At 43.8% G+C, this 16,593-nt stretch overlaps 1 protein-coding gene across 1 annotated transcript in view; it reads left to right on the forward strand.

The window, feature by feature from the left end:
• Positions 1-16,593, forward strand: part of SPG11 (SPG11, spatacsin vesicle trafficking associated) — a 29,003-nt gene that overhangs the window by 2,792 nt on the left and 9,618 nt on the right. Inside the window, exons 4-27 of the mRNA XM_027688204.1 lie at positions 331-529; positions 1,109-1,246; positions 1,975-2,438; positions 2,665-2,810; positions 3,289-3,421; positions 3,518-3,673; positions 4,116-4,294; positions 4,434-4,610; positions 5,038-5,109; positions 5,523-5,650; positions 6,289-6,467; positions 7,200-7,407; positions 7,907-8,110; positions 8,804-8,910; positions 9,695-9,840; positions 10,161-10,322; positions 10,693-10,759; positions 11,193-11,358; positions 12,145-12,350; positions 12,922-13,030; positions 13,329-13,488; positions 14,590-14,820; positions 15,022-15,222; positions 15,518-15,679. Of these exons, the coding sequence (XP_027544005.1) occupies positions 331-529; positions 1,109-1,246; positions 1,975-2,438; positions 2,665-2,810; positions 3,289-3,421; positions 3,518-3,673; positions 4,116-4,294; positions 4,434-4,610; positions 5,038-5,109; positions 5,523-5,650; positions 6,289-6,467; positions 7,200-7,407; positions 7,907-8,110; positions 8,804-8,910; positions 9,695-9,840; positions 10,161-10,322; positions 10,693-10,759; positions 11,193-11,358; positions 12,145-12,350; positions 12,922-13,030; positions 13,329-13,488; positions 14,590-14,820; positions 15,022-15,222; positions 15,518-15,679 (4,100 nt within the window). The remainder of the gene's footprint in view (positions 1-330; positions 530-1,108; positions 1,247-1,974; positions 2,439-2,664; positions 2,811-3,288; positions 3,422-3,517; positions 3,674-4,115; positions 4,295-4,433; positions 4,611-5,037; positions 5,110-5,522; positions 5,651-6,288; positions 6,468-7,199; positions 7,408-7,906; positions 8,111-8,803; positions 8,911-9,694; positions 9,841-10,160; positions 10,323-10,692; positions 10,760-11,192; positions 11,359-12,144; positions 12,351-12,921; positions 13,031-13,328; positions 13,489-14,589; positions 14,821-15,021; positions 15,223-15,517; positions 15,680-16,593) is intronic.

Below are 16,593 nucleotides of genomic sequence, written 5' to 3' on the forward strand. Positions count from 1 at the left end.
GAGCTCAGGGTGCCTTTTCCTGGCCATTTGACCCCTGTAACAGTGCAGTGAGCTCAGGGTAGCTTTTCCTCCCCACAGAATGCCAGGACAGGTCACTCCAAGTATCACTTAACTCCTCTGAGGTGGCACAAGTGGCATGTTTGTGCAGCACAATCCTCTGCTGATCCCAGCTGAGCTTGGAATGCTCTTGGAAAACAAACACTCCTCATGTTCTGTGGGACAGAGCTTGGCCTGGACCACAAGTTACCCAAAATTCACCATCTGCCCCTTCTGTGTAACTCCTTTGTTGGAGCCTGCGAGCCCTGGGGTTTTCCTTGACGCTGTCTAAAGACATATTTGACTCTTTTGATGGTGCCAGCCTAGGCAGGATCAGTGTGGCCCTGTGGCAGGGAGAGGGGCAGGCTGGGGGCAGGGGCCCAGCCCTGCCATCCCCTCTCACTGCCCTGAGGGTGTCCCAGGATTTCAGCGTGGCCGTGGTGCTCAGTGCTGCCCACTGTGCCCTCTCCGTGGAGCTCAACAGCTACTTCAGGTATGGTGGGTTCCTGAAGGAAGAGTTTGGGTTCAGCTAACCTCAGGTCCCTGACCTTGGTCCTACAATGGTTGAGGTGCTGTCACCTTTTTATTTTGAGTTCTGGCCCTGTGGTAGAGCAGAAATTTCCTATTTGTTTAAACATTGTCCTTTATTATTTGCTCCAGTTTGCACTCTGTCACTTTAACAAAAGAAAGTTTATCTATTAACATCTATTTGTTTTAATTGATCTATTAAATATGTTAACAAATAGAAAACCTTTGTATTGGATTGTCTATTTTTCCTAGGAAGATTAGGATAGGTGCTCTCAGTGCCAAGGGTGGGTGGCAGCACCTTTTAGAGATGCTGTGAGGTCTGGGATTGTTAAACTCCTGATACACCTGTGCTGATTTGGCTTGGTAAATTAGGGCCAGGTTGTAGTTGAGAGGAAGGAGCACCAGGGTTTGATGGCTCACCTGGACACCTCCCTGTGAGTGCTGTTGACCTGAGAGGAACCTGCTTTGCTGAGGGTTCCTGGAGGGGTTAAACAGCAAAAAAATCTCAAGAGGGAGGTGAAAATTAATATTTATTTCTTTACAGGCAGTTCCCTGAGCATTTGCTCTGTAAGAGAGATCCTGAAAGTCTTCCCATGGAGCCTCCTGAGGGAGTGGATGAGGATGACCTTGCCAGTTCTGAGTACAGCATGGAGCTCCTGCCCTCACCCTTCCGCACCGACAGGTACTGAGTGAAAGCCCTGCCTGGGGCAGGTACTGAGGGAAAACCCTGCCTGGGACAGGCTGAGCTTTGCTTCCTTTACATCATTGATCATAAATCCTGGGGGGTTTTTCAGTTGTAATTGTGATAAGTAAAATCAGCTCATTCTGCTCTAAATACTTTGAATTGAGGATGATGTTTGCAAATGGGCTGAGAGAACTTTACATGGGTCATTAAACAGCTACCAAACAGTAATTGCTGATAAGGGGTTACCTTTCATTTAAACACTATTGACAGATTTTTTGTATCCCAAGGACTTCACATCTCCTTGCTTGTTTAGCACAAATGAGTGTGTGTGGCCTTCAAAATACTCTGTGTTCATGTAAAACATTTTAACTGGTTGTGAACCTTAGGGGTATTAATACTGATAAAACATGTTAATTATAACTTGATGTAAATGTAATAAAATACTCAAGTCCAGAATTAATTTCATTCTAAATTTTTTTAATTGAGGGGGCATTTTCTGTGAGGAAAAGAAAATTTTCTATGAAAAAGGGTAAACATGAATGTTGTCATCTAATGCAGCTGGGATCACTCAGCTTGGCTGCACAGAGCATTTAAATAGAAATAAACAGGCCACATTAAGGTTAAAACGTGCTGGATGGATTTTCTAAGCTTCAAGTGCATTTTATTTAACTGAGGAAACTTTATCTGCATTGTTCTTGGAGTAATACCTAGTCTCTTCTCCCCAGGTCCTGGAAGGCACACTTGTCCTCACTGTGGGACAGAGTAAGAAGGAGAAGACCAGGTTCTCCAGATCTGGGGAATGACTTGAATTTACCTTGGTATCAGTTTTTTACCCATCTTGAAGATCATGATCCTGACATTTATGAGGACCCAGAGAAGATGGTGGCCTTTGTTCCACGGGCTGTTACATGGGCAGCCTCCAGACCCCTGCAGAGCCACGGCACAGACCTCAGGGCTGCAGGACACCAGTGGACACAAATCCCTGGGGGAGCACCACAAGAAGTGGTGAAACTGGAGTGTAAACTGGTCACTGGAGCTACAGCTGTGTTTGTGGTGGTGACAAAGGACATGGGGTTGTCTCTTGCTCTCTGGGATTTTGAGTCCCAAGACGTGACATGTTCCCACTTCGGCACAAACAGTGTTTACGTGGAGTGCAGTGCAGAGGTGCCACTGTGCCTGCTGCTCACAGGTGAGGGCTCATGGATTCATGGCTTGTTCTCAGTCAGCTTTTGGAGGGGTTCTGGTGGTGTTCTTTCCTTTCTGCCTGGCTGCTGTTGGTTCATGGCTCTTGCATTGCTCGGGTGAAATCCAGACAGAGCCGCTGCAGCTTTGTGTCATCCTTTGGGAAGAGAGGCAGTGGATGGAAATGCTTTAATAATTAATATCTTTAATTATGGTTTGATTTTCTTCTTCAGAGCGTGGTCTGTCCTTAGTTCTGTTTGGTGTGAGCCAAGAGGAGTTTTTGAACAGGCTGATGATGTTTGGCAGTGCTGGAGTCGTGGATTCCGTTTGTCACCTCAATGGATGGGAGCGATGTTCCATTCCCATCCATGCCCTGGAGGTAAGGAAAGCTGGTTCATGTCTTACAAATAACAAAAGTACTTCTTTCAAGTAATGAACACAGCTTATGCAATGCTAATGGTGGTTTTAGACACAATTAGAAGTACACTTTAAACCTGGGGCAAAAAGAAGTGGTTTAGTTATTAAATAAACAATAAAGCCCCAAGGAAGCAGGTTAGTAACCCAAAAGTAGAAATACACAACTAAGTGAATGCCCATTAATAAAATAAACCAGAATTTTAAAGTAAGCAGTGCTCAAAAATCCCTCTTGATTGGACCCTAAAGCATTTTCAACAATTTGCATTTCTGCAGCAGCTTTTGTCCTCTTGCAAAATGTCAGATATTAAAAGAAATCCTTGGAACTAGGTTTTGGGTTTGTTATACCATTCTTATAAAGTGGGAGGAGAACCAGCAGTAAGTATACAACACGTGTAGAATTTAGAACCCACGCATGATTGTTCTTCTGCATGTTTGTCTAGGCGGGTTTGGAAAATCGCCAGCTGGACACAGTGGACTTATTTTTAAAAAGCAAAGAAAGTGTTTTCAGTCTCTCTGCTCCCTGCTCTGGGCCTGGGCAGTGCAGTGATGGTGCATCCCAGACCTACCTGAGAAGTAAGTCAGTCCCTGCAGCTGCACAGGGGTTTCAGCTGAACTGCCTTTCTCTCTGGCACAGTGCAGATGTTTTATCTTTGTCTGTCACCGTTGCAGATTTGGAAGAGCTCAGGCCAGCTTTAAACTTGCTTTGCTCAGCAATCCAAGAGAATGATATGGAACCTCACAGCAAACACTTCTCTGAGCAGCTCCTGAACCTCACCCTGACTTTCCTCACCAGGCAACTGGAAGAAATCTTTGTGCACACAGAGGGTAAGGATACTCCTTTTGAGTCATATCTGGTAATGTGTTATCATTTAGTGAAGTGGGAACAGCAACTTTTTTTAATTAAAAGTTTACATTTGCCCAGAATTAACACAAGGAAGTGCCAGAGATGAGTGAATGAAAGATTTTCATCCCTGCATTTTAAATGGGACTTACCTGACTAATAATGGGTTGGATTAATAAAAAATTTCAGTTCTTATTTACTGGTCCCTGAGGGGTAAAACACCTCAGTGAGGGCAGGGAGCACTGGTGGGGCTGTGACTGGGTCCTGGCAGGATGCAGAGAGTGCTGGGCACTGGCAGTACCTGTGCAGGTGAAAGAGCTGGTGAAGTTCCTGTTGATCAGTCAGGAGAACATTCAGCATTTCCAAACACCAGAAGTCCTATCTTGTCCATTCCTGTTTAACTGGTATGTTGGATGCTCTTGGCAGAACCCGATGAGTTCCTGCAGAAGGCTGCAGATATTCTAACTGATTACATTATTCAACTGAGGAAATTCCTGAGAAAATATCCTCGCCCACAAATGAATCCAGTGCACACAGGAGATGATCTGGATGAAGACCTGCCTGAGATAGAAGAAAGCCATGTGTGGGAAAAACTGACACCAGAGGTAAAAATGAGTAATCCAGTTTTTACTATTCTTATTAAGTATATCTGAGATCACTGATGTGGAAATGTCCTAAAGTATTGGAGAAAAGATCAGTAACACTGATGATAGCTGAGTTTGTTCCTTTGTTTCTCTGCTTTAGGAAGTCATTGCTGAGGCCATCTTAAGCAACAAAATGCCAGAGGCCCAGATCTTCTTCCGAATGCATCAACATCCTGCTGAGAACCTGCAGGAATTTATTCAGACAGGTTTGAATCTGGTCTATGACCGTCTGCTGAAGGACAACACCAGGGAGGCCTCAGAGCTGCTTAGAAATATGGTGAGAGGCGTTCTCTGGTTCTTCACACTTTGAGACTGATGAAGTCAATGAATGCTGGGAGTGTGGGGAGCTCAGGGGTCCTGTGGATGTGATTCCACCAAATTCAGGTATTGCAGTGAAAATTAACTTGTTTGAAAGAGCTGCTTTGAGCAGTGGTGCCCTCAGAAGGCTGAGGGAGCCTGTTTGTGGGGGGTAATGTCATGATCAAAGTGTGGAGGTGGTTCTGGCAGGTGAGGTGTTAAAGGGCACAGGGTTTGTACCCAGATGTGCTGGAGACATCAGGCACATCCCTGGGTTACTGTGACACCTTCAGGAGCTGAAGGGAACATCACAGGCTTGCTTTGGAAGGGAAACAAGTGCATTTATTCCATCCCTCTGCAGCTGCATTTTACAGTTTGCATGCAATGGGTGTCTCCTTTCCTGCCAGGGCTTGGATGTGAAGCAGGAATTGCACAAGATCTGTTTCTACACAGAGGACAAACACGTCAGAGATCTGCTGGTGAGTGCAGCAAAGGCTCTTCTTGTCCAGCTCTCGGGTCTGAACCTCGTGTGTGTTTGTGCTGAGGGAAACCAGTGTGCTGGACTCACTTTCAGACAGACAGGCAGGTTTTGTCCCTGCATCCTGGCAGTGTAGTTACTGAGACATGCCAGTGCCATGCCCATGTTCCTTTATATTTGTAGTTCAAGTAAAAATGGGTTAAAATGTCATTTCCTTGTTGTGGCTGTGCTCTAGTTCTCGTGTCCTTGCACACAGAATGCAGTCCTCTTGTCATTTAAGTGTATTGCCCTCTGCTCCCAGCATTTTTTCCTGCAGTTGGTAACTGTTTGCACTTGCAGGGTCATTTACAACTTGAATATATTAAAAGTAGATCAAAATGACAATTGGAGGTAATACTTTAATTTGAATTAAAGGTGAAAGTTTTACGGGAAGAAAATTATTTTTCTGAAAAAGAGAAGAAAATGATAGACTTTGTGCATCAGGTTGAAAGCTTTTACTCGGAATCCTTCCAGGAAAATAAAGAGATTCAGTCTCTTGCCAGGTAACGTGGGTTAACAGTTTTAATTATTAATTAATAATTTTAATAGGATTTAAAATGTGCTGGCTTCTACATTCTGTGTGATTTACTGCACTAACAAATACAGTCTCAAGTTCATTAATTTCACACTGGTCTTTGTTTGCAGAAATCAGGGTCGGTGGGGGGACGAAGTAATTTCCTCATTAACATAACAGTTGCTGTCATGTTCTCTCCAAACCAAGTCATGACTTACTCTTGTTGGGGTAACAGAGCCCTTCTACTCATGTCATCACCATAAATGAAACAGTTTTAATAGCAAGTGATGTTATTAGAATTATTAATCAAACATTCAGATGGAATGTTTGCTGGTTTTGAGATACATCCATAATATAGCAAACTAAACTCACCTAGAAAAACCATTTACAGTTAAATAATTGTAAAAATGTTGCAATAGTTACTATTTGCTCTGTCAGTTTTGGGAAAATGAGGTAATTCTTTGGTTCTCAAACCTTTAGTTCATGTCAGTCCCTCTGCCACTTCCAGAGCTCTTCAAAGTGGACTGGCAAAACTTGTTGACCTTTTCATCACCTTCTGTTTGTTAGATTGGTGACTGCTTATTAAAAGAGCAATAAGGAACACCCCAATTCCATCCTCCCTTGCAGGTTCAGTGACTGGAGGAAGGACCAGGAGCTCTCCAGCCACACAGCAGTGCTGGACTCAGTGCTGGGCTGGGACAGACACAGGGCCCCCAGCAGGAGACTCCGGGTCATGTTGGACTGGGCTCAGTGGTGGGATGAGCCCACACAGGAAATGATTCTTCTCCCCAGGAAACCACGCCAAGGCAAGTGTTCTGGGAGTAAGGACTTGAACTGGGAACTAGAAAGCTGTCCTTGACATGGTACACTGCAGTGGGATAGGACTGGCACTGCTGTAACCAGAGTGGGAGGTGCCACAGTGGGGCACTTTTTAGCAGTGAAATGGGTCTAACAGTGGGGTTTTATCTTGCTGCACCCTGGATCTGTGTTTTTCCTGTAGAGAAAAGTTTGGAACTAGCTGAAAGGGACTTGCCTAAGGCATGGTCACTTGTAAGTGGGTCCTGCTCTGCCAGGTTCTCCCAAGCTCACTGCACCTGGTGTTACTTCCAGCTTTGCCGACATAAAGCTCTGACGAGCTGTAACAATATCCTTCATCTCAGCATCATATTTGCAACTGTTCATTAAAAATCAGTGCATGGAGTGAGAGGACACAGGGAATGGCTTCCCGCTGCCCGAGGGCAGGGTTAGGTGGGATATTGGGAAGGAATTCTTCCCTGTGAGGGTGGGGAGACCCTGGCACAGGTTGCCCAGAGAAGCTGTGGCTACCCCTGGATCCCTGGAAGTGTCCAAGGCCAGGTTGGACGGGGCTTGGAGCAACCTGGGACAGTGGAAGGTGTCCCTGCCCTTGGGACTAGATGAGCTTTAAGATCCCTTCCAGCCCAAACCATTCCATAATTCCATTTGTAAAGGAATATCAGTATTTCCCTCAGCAACATTTGTTTGTGCTGATTTCATCCATTTGCCTTTTTGAAACACAGAGCTCAAGACGTGCAGTCCTGAGGTTCTTTGGATGCACTTGACAGCCCAGCATGATTGGCTGAGTGTTTGTTCCTGGATTGAGGAGTCAGAGCCCAGCCAGGCTCTGTGTGGAGCAGCTGCCTGGCCCCCTCTGACTGCAGACATGGTTGACCAGAACACACTGTGCAGCAGCTACATGAGACATGAGATCCTCAACAAGCTGGCCAGGTATGTGCCCTTAGTGCTTTGCACTAACTCTCTATCCTGTATGAATAATCAGGATAATCAGATGGGTGGAGAAGGTAATAAAATCTTTGATACATATTAATTTCTGTATTGTATTTAGAGCTCTTTTTGGAAACAGCACAAATCCATTAAAATTTAATTTTAGTCTTGCACTTTCAGTTAACTGAAAATGGGAGAAATCTTCCCTCAGCCCTTGGATCTTTCCCAGTAGTTATGTTCCCGATGCCCACTGCAATGCAAGTGGGAATTCTGAGCACACAGGATTTCCCTCCTCACCCCTTGTTGTCTGCAGTGACCTGCAGTAACCACAGTGTTGTTTGAGCACCATCAGACATATTTTGGCACATTGTGTTTTCCTCAGCAGTGAATTAGTCCCTGAGAAGGAAAGGTCTGCTTTAATTTTGAGCTGGAAACACCCTTCAGAACGTGTTGGAAAGAGAACTGTCTGATCAGTGTCTGTGCTTTCTCTGCTTTCTGACAGAAAGGGAATTTTTGTCCGTTCTGAGCTGGAAGATTTTGAGCTCCTGCTCCAAAGGCTGTCATACCTTGGGGGAGTCCTGCAAAATCCTCACCCTGTCCCAAAATACAGCTCTGCCAGTGGCTTGGACTTCCATGCTCAGTTTGTCCTCCACTGCTTGCAGCACAATTTGCAGTACTTGTTATACACCTACCTGGACTATTACAGGTAAGAATGCTTTTCATCCCTCAAACCCCATGTGGGTTTAAAGAGACACAATTTTAACAGTTGTTGGTAAGAGTTTTCCTCAACCCTTCCTGTCTATTGACAAGGACCTCCTGGATCACAGCAGCGCCACTTAACAAAATCTGTGGAGCAGTGTGGGAGGTTTTAAACTGTATTTTGAAGTTTTATTGAGGTTGTCTTAATATTAATTTGTGTGTCAGTCATCAAAGGAAACAATTACAGTTGTAATTAGTATAATGCTACGAGCAATACAATGTAAAATGAGCCAAGACAACTTGCTCTTCATAAACTCAGAATTTAGAGAATTCAGAAACTGTCACTTGAACACAAGTGTGAGTTCATTCTTCATACATTCACAGATTGCTGGTTTCCATCTAAATTAGCATAAGTTGGGATTTGAAGGAGGAAGCAATATTAGGCATTGGAATTGTGTGAATATTTTGTAGTTAATGAATGCTTCGTAATTAAAATTTCTGTAACTCCAGTCTAACGCTGGAATTATCAAGAAGGTAAAAGTGGACCAGAAAAAAGTCAACAACACATTTTTTGTTATCTAATCAATTTTAGTTTGCTTAACACCCAGTCAGGTGCTCCCAGTCCTTAATGCTGTGTTACACTGGGGCAGAGTGTGGGCACAAATACCATGTTTTCACTGTGCTGTTCATTTATTTCCAGCTTAACCCCTTCCAATTGCCCTATTTTGGATAACAAGGAGCTGCATGAAGCACATCCCTGGTTTGAATTCCTGGTGCAGTGCCGAGGGGTTGCCAGTAATCCCCGAGGTAGGAATCTCCCTCCAGAGGGGGTCACAGTTCTGCTCCAGCTGAGGGTTGGGCACAGCTGGATTAAATCCTCTGCTCTGCTGTAAACCTTCTGCTGACCTTGGCAAGTCACTCACGTGTTCATCATTTCCCCAGCTCTAAAGTTTGGGTTATAATTCCTCCTGAAGCTGTGCAGAAAGATTTGGAGGCTGTAGATATGTGAGCATTATTTTGTGTGTGACCATCATTACCTCCAATTTTATTATGTTCCCAACAGGTTGATCAGAAGGAGGATTCATGAGAAAATGCACATCTCACTAAAATGAAACCTTTCTCTAGTCCTTCTGGTGCATTTTGACTTCTCTGCCCTTGGATTATGTGTTTGCTTTTTTTTGTTATTGTCATTGCAAATCAGTAGAATTTGTGCCCTTAACTCATTGCACATTTTAAACATTTCATCTCTTGCAGAGTCACACATTAACAAAAGATTGAAATAAGCCCAAGTGAAGCTTTTTTTAGAAAGTGTGATCAGTGTAGGGTAAAGAATTGAACCAACACAGTGTTTAACTGTGGGGCTCAACCCCAGTTAATCCGTGTAGGCAAAACTGTGGTTTGAAACTGGGGGAAACTTGGTAAGATTCAGCTCAACCTGTCTGTATTTGTAAGTAAATTGAGAAAAATCAGTATTAACAACAAAAGGTATAAAATTCAGGATTTTTCGTAGTTGGAGGACAGTTGTAATGTGTGATTAATGATTTAATATTGCATTTGCTTGAAACTAAATCTCCCTTTTTTTCCTGTTAAGATCCGAAGATGATTTTCCAGGCGAGTCTGGCGAACGCTCAGATCCTGATTCCCAGCAACCAGGCCAGTGTGAGCAGCATCCTGCTGGAGGGCAGGACCCTGCTGGCCCTGGCCACCACCATGTACTGCCCTGGGGGCATCGACCAGGTACCACAGCCCTCAGCAGCTTCTCTGCAACCAGCAGTTCTGCTTTTAATAGAAAAGTGCTCAGTGAGCCACGTGTTGGAACAGAATTTATCAACATAAAAGGTGTTTTGATACATAGCACAGTCACCTGAAACATCAGGTGCTGTTGCAGATATGTCTGATACAACTTAAAAGCATTTTACAGGGAAAAAACCTGTACTTCTCTGTTGTCACTGCATGTCAAATTCCCCTGAGGGAGTTTGGCACATTCAGAAATTGTTCTGTTATTATCTTAGTGCAGTTTCTTCTTAATTAGTTAACTTTGCTTCCTTGCAATGTAGGTTCTTCAGAATGAAGATACAGAAAAACCTCTAAAGAAAGTTGATCCACAGCTCTTAAAAATGGCCTTGACCCCTTACCCCAAACTCAAGGCTGCTCTCTTTCCCTCCTGTACTGCTCATGGAATTTTGCCACCTGACATCTCTCTCTACCACCTTCTTCAGGTAACAAAGTGCTTTTTGGCAGGAGAAAAGTAAAGAGAAGCTTGTTTCAGCTAAAGCCAGGAGGGTGGGGGCCATGTTTCCTTGGAATCCTTAGTTTGGAGCTTAAGTTTATAGCTTCATTCTGAACAGTTTAATTTTAAAGTGGTGTGTAAATGCTGTGGGTCTGCAGTGTTTAACTTGAGCAGCCCTGGAATGTCAGGGAGGGATATTCTTGCAGTGTTCAGTGGGAAACTTGTTTAATATTGCAGAAATGAAAATATTTAAATTTTAAAGTGTTTTCAACAGTATAAGAGAAATAGAACTGAGAGTTAAAGGACAGTGATGGGAAATTCTTAAGCTGCCTCAATGTATTTTGTTTTTAATTTTTCAGTCATTAGTTCCCTTTGATCCCTCGAAATTGTTTGGCTGGCAGTCAACAAACACTCTTGCTGCATCAGGTATGCTCCTTGTCAAGGTTTAGATGCTTTCCTGGCCTAGAAAAAAATACCTTCCAGTGGAATGATTTCACTGGTAAAGTGACTCAAAAGGCCATTTCTTTCACCAAAAAATAGTGTAATTTTACTAAATTTGTGTTTTAAACTGAAATCCCAGAAAAGTTACATTAAGATCTTCACAGGCAGATTTTTTTCTAAATATAAGATAGAAAAGCAATGTCTCCTTTTAAAAGCAAGCTGAGGGTGTCAGAAGGGATCCAGAGTTCTGATTTTCCCCTGAGAAGTGGAATTTAGTGGGATTCGGACATGACGAGGTCTGAACCAGGACCAGAGGAAAGGGATTTGATTGTCATCTTATGTCTTGTAGCTAAAAGCCATTTTTTGATGTTTAATTCAACCATTAGTCAGGTCATGCTGATGCTGCTGCTCTCCCTAGATGCCCCCAGTGAGCTGCCCCACTTCTCTCACCCTGCCCTGGTGCGCAGGCACGCGGTGCAGGAGCGCCTGGACTTCCTCTGGTACCTGCACCATGGGCGGCCCTCCTTCGCCTTTGGGACATTCCTGGGCCAGCAGCTGGTGAAGAGCAAAACCCCCAAACAGCTGTAAGTCTCCTCCAGACTGACAGAGAGTTCTTTAGAAGTCAGAGCCAAGCACGTGGGGGGACGTTAATCCTCCCCGGCAGCAAACGAGTGGTGAGCGGTGAAATTTTGGGTGTCCTAAAGTCTGTTCAGCCCAGCATTGAGTAGGATAGAAATATCACCTGAGTAGGACAGAAATATCACCTGAGTGGAGGTGAGCTTTGTTCTGAATTACCTAAATAAAATCTGCACAAGGAAAGCAAGGAATGGGAAATGTTCCACTTTTATCAAACGCAGGTGGGCTCTTCTTTTAGGAACCTGAGCCCCTGGACCCCTTTGTAGGGAAAAGATGCCCCTTTTCTTTGACATTTCCAAAGGGTGACACTTCTTTAGTTAAATTAATAAGACAAAAATATACTGGAGGTTGATGAAATTAAATTTTCTGGCTGAAGCTTCAAAATGAGGTGTTCAAAAGGATACAGTCAGATTACACATCTTCCATGTATTAAATTTACTATGAAGTAAATTCAAAATTGGTAGGAGTTACATCAGAACAAATCACTTTTTCTGGAATGTCTGGTTGGTGTGTTAGTCACTGTTTGTTCCTCTTCATCATTTCTGACCAGATGAGTTTCTCTTTTGTAAGGCTTTGTTGTCATACCTACATTTCTTATAAACATGAAATTTTTGCTCTGTAATTACCTTTCACAGCAAACCTTGTAGGTGCTGGTTTGCTTGGGGAATAGTCCTGTTAGAAAATTGGTTCCAAACCAATGTACAAAACAATGCTGTGTGTTCCTTTTGTCCCAGGATCCAGCAGGCAGGGAAGGAGGCCCATGTTTTAGCCCTGTCCTCCTTTGGTGCCCCTGCAGTAGGAGCAGCCTGTGTGTGTTTCCTGGAGCTGCTGGGTCTCGACAGCCTCAAGCTCAGGGTGGACCTTAAAGTTGCAAACATGATTTTCAGCTACAGAACTAGAAATGAGGACTCTCATCATGGTCAAATCAGAGACACTTTGGGTAAGGGTGTCTTTTGTCTGGTTTGAAACAGAGTGCTGTGGGTTTTTTGGGAAGAGCAGCAGAGAGGGATGGGAAGATGGTGACTGATGGCTCAGGAATGCAGGAAAATCATCTAAGGATTTTGTTCTTCTTTTATTCCTGTTTTTTACTAATTTTGAAAGTGCATTTTGAACCTGTCATGTCAAGGCAGGAAGACTTATATAACATATAATAAATCATGGATTCAGAGCTGCATCAGGATCTAATAGACAGTCCCACAGCTGCCTAGGGATCTGTAATGTTTAGTGAGGTTCAACCTAATGTTGTAATAATATAATAGAGAGTTAAACAAAGTCTGTTACCAAATCTCTTTTCTCTTTCATGTTTGAAAACTGTATTACAGCAGTGAAATCAGGTGCTCCAAGCTGTAGGGAAATTTAATTTATCCTAGGGATAATTTTAGTTGAATTCCTCACTCCAGGTCCACAAGTGTCTTTGTTCCAACTAGGAAATCACTGGTGCTTTTGAAAATACTGCCCTTACTCAGATCCCAAATAGCATCTCAGCAATAGTAATATGTTCTTTTAAACAGTTGAAAAGTTAACAAAATTGGCTGATGGTGAAAAAGCAGCAGCAGCAGCAGTTCTGCCCTCCTTGGAAGAAGCCTTCTGGGATGCAGTTGAGCATCAGGGAATAAAGAGGTGAGAACAGCATGATTTAGAGGGTTGTGCTGGGTGAGCATTGAATTTTGCCATTTGTGTATTAGATAATATTAAAGACACGAGACAGGACAGTGTCCCTGCCTGGGTGGGTGGGAATGTCCTCAGGGTGCAGTGTGGGAGCTCCACAGGGGAGTGTGACCAGTCTGTAGGGAAGTCCCTGGGAGTGCCGGTGCTGCCCTTTGCAGACAGTGGGTCTCACACAGGGTCAGATTTTACGGGAAGACCTGGGATAAACACTCCAGTTTATTGCAGCTGAAGCTCTCTGAATTCCCTGCAGGACATGCAGTGACTCCAGGAGGCAGTGGGCCCTGGTGATGCAGTTCTGCAGAGTGCACAGCCTGGGGCTGAGCACGTCCTACCTGCGGGAGTGCGCCCGGGCCGGCGACTGGCTGCAGTTCCTGCTGCAGGGCCACCTGCACGGCCACCAGCCTGGGGAGGTGAGCTGGGCCCAGGGGAGGGTCAGACAGCTCCTGCACAAGAGACAAACTCAGCACCTGCAGGGATTTAGCTCTTGGATGTCAATCCTCCTGGCTGTGACAGCCCTTCTCTCCTGCAACCACACTTCCCAGCCTTGCTGCTCTTCCCTCCTCTTGGGGTGTGAAAAGCTGACACAAGGAAAGGGAATTAGCTGCAGAGGGAACTGCCTGTCCAGCAGATCCAGTAACATGGGTCTGAGAGCATGGAAGTGAGCTATGAAAGGAAAAAAATGAGAAAAAAAAAACCCTTGTTAGAAAAATCATTTGTGATTGTATTAGTCAGCGTGGAGACAATTTTCAGAGAGGAGTTATTTGAGTGTCTCTTTGACGTGAATTGGACGTTTGTCAAGAAGGGATTTAATTTTCATTTTTAATTTAGTTAAAATTATTACATGCTCGTACTGATCATAAATTTAATTTAAAATCATTTAGTTAGTGCTTTGCTTTTATTGGAGAATTGCGAGATGTCCAGTGGAAGCTTTAATAAAGCCACTCATCTTTCCTTTCAAAACTCAAATTGATTTTTGTGTTAAGATACCTAAACTTTTGCAAATCCAAATCTTCCATTTTTAGTGTTGAACATGATTTAAAAATTTAATGAAATATTACCAACACGTAAAAGCAATTCAGGAAGTGTGCAGAAGCTAACTGGAAAATTCCAGGTAAGATGATACTTAGGAAGTCTGGGGTTTTAACTTGGATCTCTTTGTTGTTGTCTGGAAAAGAAAGATAATCATACAAAAGCACCTCACTAGAGGCTTGTCATGCTCTGTTGTGGGCAGTACAAGAGACATGGCAGAACTGAGTGTCTCTAGGAGGCATTTTAGCTTCACAGAACAGGATGGACTTCAATATTTTATTAGAATCATTCACAATTACAGAAACCTTTTTCCTCACTATGTCTCTGAAATTGTTCTAAAAAGCTGAATTTGTAAGAATGTTTTAAAAAGCTGGATTTGAAGAATGTTTTATTTGTCTTTGTGTATTTAATGCTTCAGTCCTCCTTCCCCCTCCCTCTTTGTGGATCTCACTGCAGAGGTGGGTTTGGTTGTGTTTTCCCAGGTCATTTCCATCCTTCAGGATTTCCCTGCCCCCTTACAAGATCACCTGGTGCTGGCCCTGGGGAAGTTCCTGTGTCCTGAGGGCAGAGCTGTGGCCCAGGGCAGAGCTGCAGAGAGTCTGTTCCAGGTGCTGCTGCAGTGCCAGGGGAGCCCCAGCCCCTGCCAGCACCTCCTGGCTGCAGGGCTGAGGGCACAGGCCCCTGTCCTCAGTGTGCTGGCTGCCTGTGTCCCTGTGAGTACCATGGAGTCACTGTCCTGCAGAAATGAGCAGTGAGAACTGAGGCTTGGGCACAGTTCTGGGCAATGGTAGACGTGCAGTTGCATTAAAAGCTGTTTTTTTCTGGTTTTGTAGTAATTGTGAATAGTATGACACATTTCACCAAGTGATTTCTGATGAGGTGATGTATAAACCCACTATTTTTGACATTCCCAGGATGCAGACATCATTCCCTGCCTCTGTGTTTGGATCATCACCTCTGTGGACGTTGCCACCAGAGCTGAGGCAACAAAGCACATCCAGAGCTCAGCAGAAAACCACCAGTGGGACCTGCAGGACCTCTCAGTTATCTGGGAAGTCTTCTTAAGGAAGCAGAAAAGTAAAACACTTCTAAATGGCTTCCAGCTGTTTTTGAAGGTGAGGGGATGTGTTTCTAGGGGTGTATTTGAGTGTTTCTCAAACCATCTGGGGAAGGAGGTGGCCTGTAAATCCCCCTCTGGGATAACCTGGCTTATCCACTGAAATCCCAGTCAAGGAAGAAAATCTTGGAATGGAAGTTCTTCCAAGTATCACAGATTTGCAGATCATATATCAATTTTGCATGCAATTTTAATACATTAGAGCTTTACTGTTTTGGTACTAAGGAAGACAAAATCTGCATTTATTGAGGTACTTTTAGAAAATAATTATAACCTGTTTTTGTGTCTTAAAGGATTCCCCTTTACTGCACATCCTGGAGGTGTATGAACTGTGTATGAACTGGAAAAAGTACAATGAAGCTAAAACCAAACTGGACAAGTTTCAGGAAAGTCTCTCAAAGGTAAGGAAATTAATTTTCTCTGAATGTCACTGCCTGGGTCTGCCTTTATTGGAAGTGAGGGGCATCCAGTGTCACATGTGAGAGTAATGGAAAGGGGTGTGCATGGAGTGATTGGAAAGCAGCAGGTTTCAGCATGTTCTTTTCATTGCTGACAGTTGAAAAAATGTTTTTGACAAAACCCACAATTCATTTTCCTGAATGATTTTGATTTAAATTGCTGTGGGCAGAGTGAAATACAATGTCATCCTCCTGCTGTGAGCAGTTCACTGCTTGAGGGTTGGCACTGACCACTGCTGGTAAATTGAATTACTTGTAGTGAGTAAGGGATAATTCAAATAATTGAATTATTTGTGGGATATTCTCTATTCTGTGTTGACCAGGGCAAGTCAATGCTGAACTGATAAACCAGTGACTTACAGGGAATATCTGTTGAAAGGTTCAGAAAAGTCTGTGGTATTGCTGCAGTTTTGGTATTGGAAGGCGACTCAGGGATCTGAATTTCACTCTTGACCAAACCCTGGTGGAGCAGTTGGTTTAGGAGGACCAGAGGTTTCACCCCCTGTTCCTTGTCTGTCACAGACAGATGTTTTCACAAATCAGTTCTTCCCTTTCCTGCACAATTTTCTAGTTTCCTGAATATGTTGGTAACAAACAGTCCATGTCATTTGTGGTTTTCCCTCCTAGAATTCAGGCTCAGGCCAGCTCTGAGCTCTGACCTTAAACACTTTCCCTTCATTAGCAGATGTGCTGTAAAGGATCCAGCAGTGATAGGGATTATTTACCCAGCAATTTATTTAATCTGTCCATTTCTGATCCTTCTTTTCTCTCTTCCTTGAGCATCAGGAGTCCCTGGTGGTCACCCTGCTGTAAAAGTCACTATTTTCAGATCAAACATACATCAGTAATGGATCAGTGCTCCCTTGGGAATGGCAGGTCATTGTTCCCTAAGGAGGCAGATCTGGTACACC

The sequence above is a fragment of the Neopelma chrysocephalum genome, unplaced genomic scaffold, assembly GCF_003984885.1.
Source record: "Neopelma chrysocephalum unplaced genomic scaffold, ASM398488v2 Primary Assembly neopelma1_75, whole genome shotgun sequence".
Lineage (NCBI taxonomy): Eukaryota > Metazoa > Chordata > Aves > Passeriformes > Pipridae > Neopelma > Neopelma chrysocephalum.